The sequence below is a fragment of the Pomacea canaliculata genome, linkage group LG7 (assembly GCF_003073045.1).
Source record: "Pomacea canaliculata isolate SZHN2017 linkage group LG7, ASM307304v1, whole genome shotgun sequence".
Taxonomy (NCBI): domain Eukaryota; kingdom Metazoa; phylum Mollusca; class Gastropoda; order Architaenioglossa; family Ampullariidae; genus Pomacea; species Pomacea canaliculata.
The window spans coordinates 24,453,830-24,465,164 of NC_037596.1; the positions used below are offsets into that span (position 1 = coordinate 24,453,830).

General features: G+C 35.2%; 1 protein-coding gene across 1 annotated transcript; it reads left to right on the top strand.

The window, feature by feature from the left end:
* The first annotated feature begins 770 nt into the window (after positions 1-770).
* On the top strand, positions 771-10,960 carry LOC112568150. The gene is made up of 8 exons (XM_025245281.1): positions 771-987; positions 3,392-3,685; positions 4,468-4,601; positions 5,391-5,562; positions 5,966-6,214; positions 8,131-8,253; positions 9,174-9,969; positions 10,323-10,960. The coding sequence occupies exons 1-7, from the start codon at positions 924-926 to the stop codon at positions 9,221-9,223; spliced, it is 1,086 nt and encodes a 361-aa protein (XP_025101066.1). The 5' UTR covers positions 771-923; the 3' UTR covers positions 9,224-9,969; positions 10,323-10,960.
* Positions 10,961-11,335: the final 375 nt, after the last annotated feature.

Sequence of the window (11,335 nt, forward strand, 5' to 3'; positions counted from 1 at the left end):
AAATATGAGTTGGTCGAAATTGTAGACACATCAAGCTTTCATACCTTTCTAGAACAGGGCTGCAGCTCTCACACAATAATTGTTTGACGGTCAGGTCAGATGAGAGGTGGAGATATGAGAGATTGAAAAAAAATTGGTTTCATGAAAGCTCCAGGCGCTTTAAATCGCTATAATTGGTGTAATCAGGGTCGAGATTGCCTATCGTTCTCAACCATTGCAAGTGTTCTAAGTGTTTCCGTGACTGAGTGTGATTAAATTGTAATTCCCTTCCGCCTGAGTGTAGTATTGTCAGCTTCGTGCATAGACTATTAAATGAATGGAGGGGCATTGAGGCTTGCAAAAGCTGTTAATAAAACAAGTCTATCAGAAATCGGTGTGCAGCTCATTGCGGCTCTGAACACGTGCAAGCAAATCCAGATCATATCTACTCTGTGCTTGTGTACATACATGATTTGTACTTTGAGCATCTTTAGTGCATGCAACTATTGAGAGTTATTTCCCTTAGCATGATTTGTCAGAATCGTTGTCTGATTGCCCTTAATTTTTATTCCGGTATTTAGATATCAAATATTGCTTTTCATGTGATTTATTGTAACACATGGGCACGAAAACACGTAAACTGTACTAAATCGTATTATCAAGTAGTATATACATATTCAATAAAACATCGGAAAAGTCATTAAAAGTCTACTTAATGTCCTTGCTATAACTCATAAGACTATATATACTATAAATAGAACAAGGAAGTTTTTAAACCTCTCAAAGCACCACAAACCGTTAGAGGAAGGCGCCATAGTGTTGACTGCATTGCATTCTGTGTAGAGAGTGGATGTCGTGTCACCAGCAAAAGTACACAGAATATTCTAACCTTGTTATTGCACTCATTTAGCTGCTCTGTGAGCTTTTTAAAATTCTATAGAGCGATGGCTAGCTGGAGACTATGGATGCTATGTCTTGCTGCACTACTCGTACTGGAGGGTCATTGTGGTAAGTGAGCTGCTGCACTGTTTGTGATGTGAACATTCTTAACTTTATGTTACAGTCCCTCTACTCCAGTTCCCAATGGTCAAGTGATATAATCTTTCATTGTTATCTAGTTTTTGGAACTGTGGTAATATTCATTCCATTTACTGTCTACAAAAACTCCTTATTTGCACAAATTTATATAAACTTTTATTAAGGGGTGGCGTGAGAGCGCACTGGTGAAGCTCTAGCTTGTCTACACGGCAGCAAGGAGCGCAATCTTTTAAGTTGTAATCGCGAACCTGCACATACACTCTCCTTTTCATAAAGAACCAACTAGCCAGAGTCAATAGAAGTAACAGCGCTAAACATTTTTTTTTCAAAAAGCAAACATAACTACTATAACTTAAATAGTCAAATATGATGGTGACAATCATTCTAAGAACCAAATTAACAACTTCTTAGACCAACCGCCTAATCACCATTGTTTTCTCATTTGTTTCAATGTGTTTTTTAAAAGCTAGTTTGATGCTAATGTATGACACAGCTAAAGTAAGGTCTCTAAATTGTCTTTCTTATGTAAAGTAATTAAAAACATTCCGATGACACAACTCAGAGTCTTCTGAAACCTTTTCATTAACCATTGTTTAGTTTGTAGTGAGACTAATTGCATTCATGAAGCTATTTAATTTCGTCTTTTCTCGACATTAGGGATTTCTGCCTTGGGGTGTCCAGTCACTTCATCCCCGACGTTGAATACCTAAAATGAAATTTTAACTATAAAAATTATGAAGCCAGTGAAAAATTTAATTAAAATTCAAATAATTATTTTCATATAGACATCACAATAAGTTTTACAATTAAAATAAATATTGAAATACATTAATAATATTTGAATCATATTATTAACTTCAACGTCATTTGAACATCTACAACATTAGTTAAAGTATTTAAATTGTAAAAGTTTTCTTTATGATGAACTTAAAAGTAATGAAATGTAAAGTTTGCACAGCACTGCTTTCACTGTAACAACCGTTACAGAGAACTAATGTTTCATGAATCTATATATATATATCCCCACACTCACAAATTATCTTAAATCGTGACAACTATTGCACAAAAAAACACTGTTGATCCCTTTACTTGGGGACAGAGGTTGCATTCTAAATGATGCTGTCTGTGGGGGACGAGTGACCTCACTTGATATATCAAAATCTGCTTCTTGGGGTCAGACGCTGTCTTCCTAGTTCATGTACCCGGTAAACCAGTATAACAGGGCCTACAACAGTTATAAACGAGAGCAAAATTACCCTTGCATATCTATTTAAAAAGTACATAAAAAAATGTTCATATACAAAATCCCGAGATGTACAAAATTAATTAAGACAACACCTTCCTAGGTAGACGTAGCATCCACTCCCTCGCACTCAGTGTCTCGGCACTCGCCGTGTCTCATCGGAAAGTAAAACGCTGGCAGGCAACAGTTCAATAGAAATTAGAATAATTGGTAAGTCGATTACTGAATTTTTGTTTTTATCGTGTTTTTATCAGTCTCATTAGTTTTATTTGATAATATGTTTTGATGTTTTACAGGGTTAGGGTTAGGGTTAGCTTGTACAAACATAAATGACGCCTACGAGGACAGCACTGCTGCTGCTGATGATGATGATGAAGTTTAAAATCCGGCCTTTAAATAAGAAGAATGATGCTGCATAGTACTAAGCTGTACTTGTTTTTGTCGGAGGAAAGGACTGAATTGTACTGATTAGAAGGAAAGAGAGAGGAGGGGGGATTGGTTTTTTACGCCGTGCCAGCAACTGAGGCTATATCACGGCAAGGCAGCCAGCCCTGTAAACAGATGCCACGTGCAGAGAAAGAACAGCGTGCCTGAGACGAGAGCTGAACCCAGGACAGCCAACCTTCAATGTGTTGGTGACAGGCGCTAACCGTTGCGCCACCGGGCCGCACAAGGAAAGAGAGAGAGGAACTAATAAATAATCCATGATAAGGAATAAAGAGCTCATAAAAATGTATTTTTAGCAGCCATGTAAAGAAATGGTGTAGCCTTTAAGAAAAAGAACCGCTGGTTAACCTCACTAAACACCGTTAATAAAAGAATCCTAGAGGGAAACAGAGCAACAATGAAAGTATATATGATGCCTCCTCCATAAAAGTGATAAAACAGAAACTATCATATACTTAAGAAAAAGGCATCAATCATCTCTCCTCTGTCTACTAGTGGACAGTATCGTCCATCAGGACTATTAGATTCATTGTCTTGCGGACATGACCCTAAATATACATAATGTCCAATATGAGCAATTTCTAGGTTCTAATGGCTGTAGCCACCACCTGTTATATAAGATTTACACGACGTTGCACTGTTTGGAATTTTATTACATAATTATTTTTATCACGTGTGTTGCAGGTGTACAGATCAGCAACTGTGTGAACGGCAGTGTCGACATTGCTGAGGACACGAGTCCATCATTTACATGTGGTACTATTCGTAGCGGCTGGATAAACTGGTTGGCTGATGACCTCCATATTGGTTCTTGCAATAAGGACAGCTGCATACTAAAAAGTAACATTTATAAACTACGTTCAGAAAGTTCATCTGCTGGTCTTAGTTCCGAGCTTACGATAACAAAAATTGACAGATTCACAGCTCGTCGTTTAGTTTGCCTATATACCGGAACAGAGTGCCGTTTGAGAGTATTCGGTAAGTTGGTTGCTAAATATGTGACATATCACTATAAAACAAGTCCTTGCTGGAACACAGCAGTTCAACTGGACTTGAAAGTCCATTACTGTTTATTTATACTGGACATCCTGTCGATTTTAAGAGTCTAAAATTTTCTCTAGACTAGATGGACATTTTTACTAGACTAGATGGACATCTTTATTAATGTCAACTCTGGTAGATTTTGCAGAAAATTTAGGAAAATATTAGTTTTCAATTAAGATACATTTTGTATTGAGATATCGCTTTTACTGTCGTGTGTTACTACTCTTAGAAGACTTTTTGTCTTTAATTGTTTCGTTCCTTGCAACTTATTTAAATCACACACACACGCACGTACGTAGGCACGCACTTACACCCGCATCTACATCAACCCCCCCCCCACACACACACACACAGACGCCTACAGAAGCATTCTGTTATCTAGGGATAACTTAAAACATAAACATTTGCGAGAAAATCTTGGAATCATAGTAACATGAGTGTTCAAAAATGCTTTAAAATATTATACGAATTTGCTAACATAATTTACTACATTTGTATCATTAGTGCTACTTAGACCTTGTCATTGGTTTAAGCTCAATGGTCTACCAGCTGTCATAAAAATATTAACAGATAACCATTCACCGTTTCTTTTAGTCAGTCGGTAATAATTCTAATGATATATAAAATAGTTTGTAAGTTTAATCTTGGTATAAATGTATTTAGTCAACAAAATATCTTCAAGTGATGGACGGTTTTAATTCACTTTATCTTTACAGCGCCTGCTAGAATTGTTCCTGAAAACTGCATTATCACGATATCAAACTGGCGGGTTCAAGGGTCATGCCAAGTTGAAAACATGTTCATGTTAAGTGACAATTATATTTGCACCTGGCGTGAAAACAGTACCAAGGTAATCAAATTCACTAAGTTATTATAAAGTGAGAAAAGACTTAGTTTAAAACATAAAATTGAAATCAGAAGTTCTAAAAACGCTATCAAGAAAAATTATGTACACCATCGAAATACAAAGAAACATGAAAATGTCTAGTACACATGGTTGCTTTTTTATTTAATCAATAACAAGATGCACGAAATTAAACTTAAAAATGGAAAAAATGCCTTGAACTTAGCAAGTCTCAAACATTAAGTTTAAAAAAGGAAAGATTTACCTTTTAAGAAGTTCATGTCAATAGAATTGGAAACTGTATATTGACCATTAAACTGTAACTAATTAGACAGGGTTGTTGGCATATTTTTTGCTTTATTCCTATCTCCATAGTTATAAACACTGTTTATGACACGACTTAATCAACTGTACTTTTGTCAGTTTTATAACTGTATGTTAAACATAATGATTTAAGAATATCAACATGATTATAAAAATGTAGGCTTAAGAATAAATACAGTCTTCTCATAAAATTGTTAAAAAGACAAAAATAGGCCTTTGATTTTAATGTGAACTGAAAGTTTTATGGCTAGATGATGTATATTCAAACTGAACTCCTCTTAATTTATTATTATTTATTTAAAGAATGTTTGCTCTGTAAGCACTTTTGCTGTACCAATTGACGATCTTGTCTGTATATCTTTTTTCACACACACACACACACACAAATTCGCCACTAAGAACGTGTATAACTTTGTGGTAATGTGATATAATTGTTTTCACAAACCTTCTATTTTATGACTACGATTATAGATCCCAGGTGATTTCCAAGGTCACCGGCAATATTATGGGAATTTGTCTAAAACTTACTGGAAAGAAGTTTGCTCCTTTACTAAATTAATGCCTGTTCACCAAAGCAAGTTTACCTACGGCATTGAAATAAATCCTGGTCATCAGGATTTCTTCGTTGAAACTATTAATATAAGTAAGCTATTATAAATTATTTAAATCATTCCATAATTATATATTTTTCTGTTGGTTTAAAACATTTTGCTATTCATTCCTAAATTATTATAATTATTTCTATTTGTTTAAAACATGTTAAGATTCTTCACACAATTCATTTACTCCTACAAAAATAATAAACAAAAAAATCATACAATATTTTTTTTTGTTCTAAAGCACTGTCGCCTTACTATATCTAATAGACAATAGAATCTTTTGTTAAAAACCGTATTTTTATGTAAAGTAATCGGTATTAAGCTTTGATCAACTATTTTTTACGCCCGTTTTCGAAATAGCATTGGTGTATGTTTTGTGTTAAAACATTATGTATATGTATTCACGCATTCAAAGTTAACACACACATATACATACACAATATCCAGTACTTCCAGAAAAACCTGAGTACAACTGTACAGACACTGTTATTGAGGGATCCAATGTTACCTGCATCTGTACCTCCTTAAACATGGGCAACCCACCAGCAAGCTTGGCTTGGGATGGAAAGACTGATGGAATATTACTTCTGCAGAATGTTGGGACAGAAAATGACAACAGCATCTATACGTGTCGTTTGACATGGGGTCCGAATGGGTTTATTAACCATACAATTGTTTACACTCTGAGAGTAGTAGGTAAGTACATTTCTTGTTGTCCGTGTGGTCTTCTAAGTAATCAAAGATATTCAGTGTATTGTGTAGTGCAAGAATCTTCAGTATGTCGGTGTTCCAAGCAAGTAAAATATTGAAATATTTGCTTTTTATAGCTATCTAACTTCTGTTAGGTTAATATTTGAAGAGATTCAAAAATAAAACACAAAAATTTACCTGCACAAAAACATATACACACAGAAGCACACACAAACACATATTTATATACAATTAATGTTTGCTAACCAGTTCACAAAACTTGAATTGAATAAATTTTTTTGGCATATTATGTTTAGTGCCACGAGTGTTAACCTACATGACAGAATTTATTGGCTGTGTTATCATATAGATTACAGTTTCATTGCTGTACAACGGTGTCTATATAGCTACATATCCACAGCTTTTTTTATTCTCTCTTAAAAATATTTAGCAGATACATATACGACTCTATACATCAAATAATGAGTCAAAAAGACAGTGTCTATAGGATGATGATTCAGCTGAAAGGAAACTAGAGACATTTGTACTGTGTATGAAACGACTCTTGCAACGAATGAAGTAATGAAGAAAACTTTGCCTGAGCAAAGGTATGATGTCACAGCTATAAGAATCCGGAAAACGAGGGGGTTAGTTTTGTTCAGAAATCTTAGAAGCGCACGATCTCATCAGATATTCCCGGAATAACATATTCACTACCATCATATTGCCAAGGGACTGGTGTAGACACATCTAGTAATACTTTCAAACAGATACAAAAAAATACTCGCAATCTTGTTAATAGCTGCTCAAATTGAAAGGGAACTAGCTTGGTGTTGCATAGACAGATTTTAATCAAAATGTATTTTATCGAAGTTTTAAAAGCTCCTTTACCTCTACAATTCCAAAACGCACTGTATGAGAGACTAAGAAAAGTTGATGAGTCAGCAAATCATGATAGTAATACAAGACAGAGCATCAGTAAAACAGTTATGAATGTCAGTCGTAGCAGTGATGAAATGTGTTTGGTAGACATTTCATGAGCACTAGGCTATGGAACTCTACGAAACCACCCGAAGAATTTGGCATCGAGAGGACTGAATGTCTACCACGACAACATATGCACACGACCATGAAAGTAACAGCAAAACCACACAACAACCATTCTATCAACTCCATATATTGCACTAAGTCTCTCAAGCAAGATGTTTGGTCTGAAGTGTAAAACGCTGAACTCAAATCAAGCAACGAGAGGGTAGCACAGACACAAATCGTTTACCTGTCTTCCCACGCATGCCTTTGAGAACAAACATTATTTTCATATCAGAGACCTTGTTTGTATACAAATGATATTTCAAATGTAAACATCTTTCCTGGAATAAAAAGGAAATTTCTCGGCTACTGGTCAAATGTTCGAACTAACGTGACACCTGGATCTGTTTTTCTCATTCCCGTAAACACAAAAGTGCAACCCTACCACTTCTGTATAACACACACACACACACAAACACACACGCACGCACAAAAGCAATGTGTATAATCTTAGGATACACACGCGAACATTAAATTTATTCGTATTGTTTGATCATAAGTGTTTACAACTTTTAAAGACATACAATTTTAATAATTACTCTTCTTTATAGGAAGATAAGGCTAAATATATAGGTAGTAGCGTATGCGTTTATGTGTACGTGTGTGTGTGCGCGCGCGCGTCAGAAAGAGAGTTTTGTATATTTGCTTTGTTAACTTAAGAGAAGTTACTACCCAAAACAGATGCCTCATTTGTGTAAAATAATAACCGAAAATGTAATATATCATGGAATAAAATTTGAAAAAGCTGTTTACGAAATTGAATTTATTGAAAAATCTTTAAAAATATAATTTTTCCTGTCTGTTTTGGTTATATGTGTCATTTGGTGTTACAGAAAGCGAACAGGCATCAGCAGCAGACTTAAAGAGATGGATGATTGGTGGCGTAGTTGCAACAGTTATTATAATCACTATTATCGGAGCACTCATTGTTGTCTACATGGTTAAACGACGAAAAGGTTTGAATTATTACTGTAATGTTAAATACTTCTAAAGATCCAAAATGTATAGCAGCTTTATAGTTTTAGCCGGGCTTACTTTTTAAATAAATGTATCCCATGTATTAAAAGAACTCTACTTTTTATAGCTTGAATAATGCCTTCTGCGTGTCTTCTTTATGTTTCATTGTTTCAGTTTGTCTTTCTCCAGAAATACCTACAATATGTTGATACATATAAATTTGTAAAGCTAAATAGTTAAAGAAAATACTTATTGCTTTTGTATGGGGGATTGTGTTTGAATAGACTTTGTCTTCTTGTCATTTTTATTTGTTTATTTTCGTACAAAGCTATTGTATTTACTTTATACTTTTTCTCATTATCTCTATTATTAATGTAAAATTTGATTCCACTATAGAAGTCAGGCAGCCTACCTTCTTGTCGTTAAAATTTCAGTTTTTTTCTTTACTAATATGTTAATCCTTCTTTGCACAGTTTTTTTTAGATATTTTTAATATTGTAGGTATTTCAGAAACGTGTATTATCTTCTATACCTGAGTCTAGCATTTTACTATACTTTTCCCATTCCACATACTTTGTGGAATTTAATTATTTTACAGTAAAATATGTGTCCTTATTTTCGGTTACATGATTCGATTCTGTTACAAAAACATAATGTACCTTAAAACGGATGGTTAATGCAATTCTGCATTAATCTGCAGCAGATCGGTGAACGCAGCGCCCTCTATGCGAGCTTTCGCGTCATGCAAACCTCGTTAGACCCTCGGTTGTGTTTTTTTAAGACTTATACAACGCCTAATTAAGTTAGAATAACCATTTTCGAGCACAATTACCTCCTTTCCTTTAGAGGAGAAGTGTGTTTGAAGGTAAGTTCCTGCATTTACTCACACTTCCCTTTCTTTGCCTTTGCAAAAATGAAGATAGGATACACAGCTCGAGAGGTGTGAAACTTGTTCCTCCGCCATTTTGAGGAAAAAGTGAAGTTGGAAGTGGAAAACGATGACGATGACTTAGACAAATATACCGACGTAAAAGACTATAATTATAGACGTACGTGACGATGAATTAATTCACTAAACACAATTAGAAGAGCAGCACATTGCCGAAGCAGACGATATCGACAGCCATCCGAAACATCATTCATCAGAGACAACAAATCCCATCAAAATATACCTCCTGGAGGACATTCCTGATTCAGAAGGTGATTTTGGTGATTATTGGTGTAAAAACCTTCGTGGTATATCGATGAAGCTGGTTTTCCTCACCACGCCAGGTGTGCAGAGCCCACTAAACGTTCCACCCTTGGAAGACTGTAAGCTGAATGATTTCTTGATACTATTTATTAGTAAGGAAAAGGTTAAAAAAAATGAAGGTACAGACAAATGTTATGCAGTAATAGATAACACTAAAAATCTAATGTTTCTATTTCATCTAGTTTTAAGGTAATTTTTTGGAGGTGATGAGATACACATGCTGTAACATTTTCTTGCAATAATTAACCTCATAAGCATTGATTACAAGCACAGAATCAGTGATTACTGGGCAAAATGTGCAATTTCACAGTCGACATTTGCTTCTCAGATAATGAAGCGTTGTAGGTTTTATGAGTAAACTAATTTTTTTCATATACATGGCAGTTCTGTAGCAGTGCTAAAGTGGCAACATGGTTGTCACCCTCTTCACAAATTCAGACCCTTCATAAACCTTTTCAATAATGTAAGTATTTGTATAAATATTTTTTTTACTTTTTCTATAATACATTACATACTTTTATAATAGGAATATTATTTCATATACATATTTTAGATACGGTTATGATTTATGGAAAAATGAGTACGGTATCATTGATTGCGAAATGCCACGCCCACTGATTGTCACTGTCAGTGACAGCAATTTATTATGGTTTATCATATCAAATTAAATCATTTTTGCATAGTCGCTATAAATGTGTAGATACTTTTTAAGAGTACTACTGTATGAGTAACAGCTGCTCTAAAGAGTACCATACTTCCTCAAGCAGTGTACAAATAACCGTATAGCTCTTGCTAACCATGTCCCATGCCTTCCAGACAACATGCATCCCGGAGCATCATATCAGCATTGACAAGTCCATGTGTCCATGGAGGAGCCAGAGAAGGTTCAAGGTGTACATGAAGGAGAAGCGGAATGCCTGGACTGAGCAATTGTACTATGGTGTGCTTCAACGCCAAATGCCAAACAACAAACAAGACCTGCACCACTCCAGGACCTGAGCAATTTCATGATTTGTAAAAATGTTACAACAATAATAAGAGAATTGTACTTTTAATCTTTCAGGAACGATTTTTAAAGGAAAGATTAGAGATTTTGGCATTACTTTAGTAATAACTGTCATCGCAAGAAACCATTATATTAGTCCTGTAAAGTTGTCAACAGGTCGCAGATCCTTATTATGTTGTTCTGGAGACCTATACACCATTTCTGAGAAGAATTACAGTATTAGAAATTCTGGTTCAACATCATGACTTTCATCACTTATGACTGTACAATGTAGTTGACCTGTTTCTTTCTTTGTTTTCTTCGTAATATAATGATGTGAATGAGTATGAGAGTGTGTATGTGTGTGTGTATGTGTGCATTTTGGCCATATTATGTATGCCAGTGTTCGTATATATATACACACAGTATCCATATAGTTACCGTTATCACTGACTCTTATTCCCTATTACTTACTCTATTTTTCGTTTTCTGTTTTGTTGTGTGTGTGTGTGTGCGCGCGCGCTAAAGAGTGAGTGTGTGTTCACATAAAAGCAGACTTGTGGTGAAAGGCTAGTTAATAAACAGAGAGGGGAACAGAATGAGCAAGAGGAGAAAATAACGAATGAAGGGCGAAAGGAAATTTCTCAGAGAAGTTCATCATCTCAAAGCTAGGCAACGTACACAAGGGAAATCTCGTTTACATGATTCACCACTTGTTCACTTCCCTGTCTCCTTATCTCATCCTGAACACTGTCGCGATCTGCTTAGCAGCGAAGTGTAAACATCAGGAAAATGATTCAACAGTGTCGTCTCGACCATGCAGAAAGACTGGACACACTGTGTT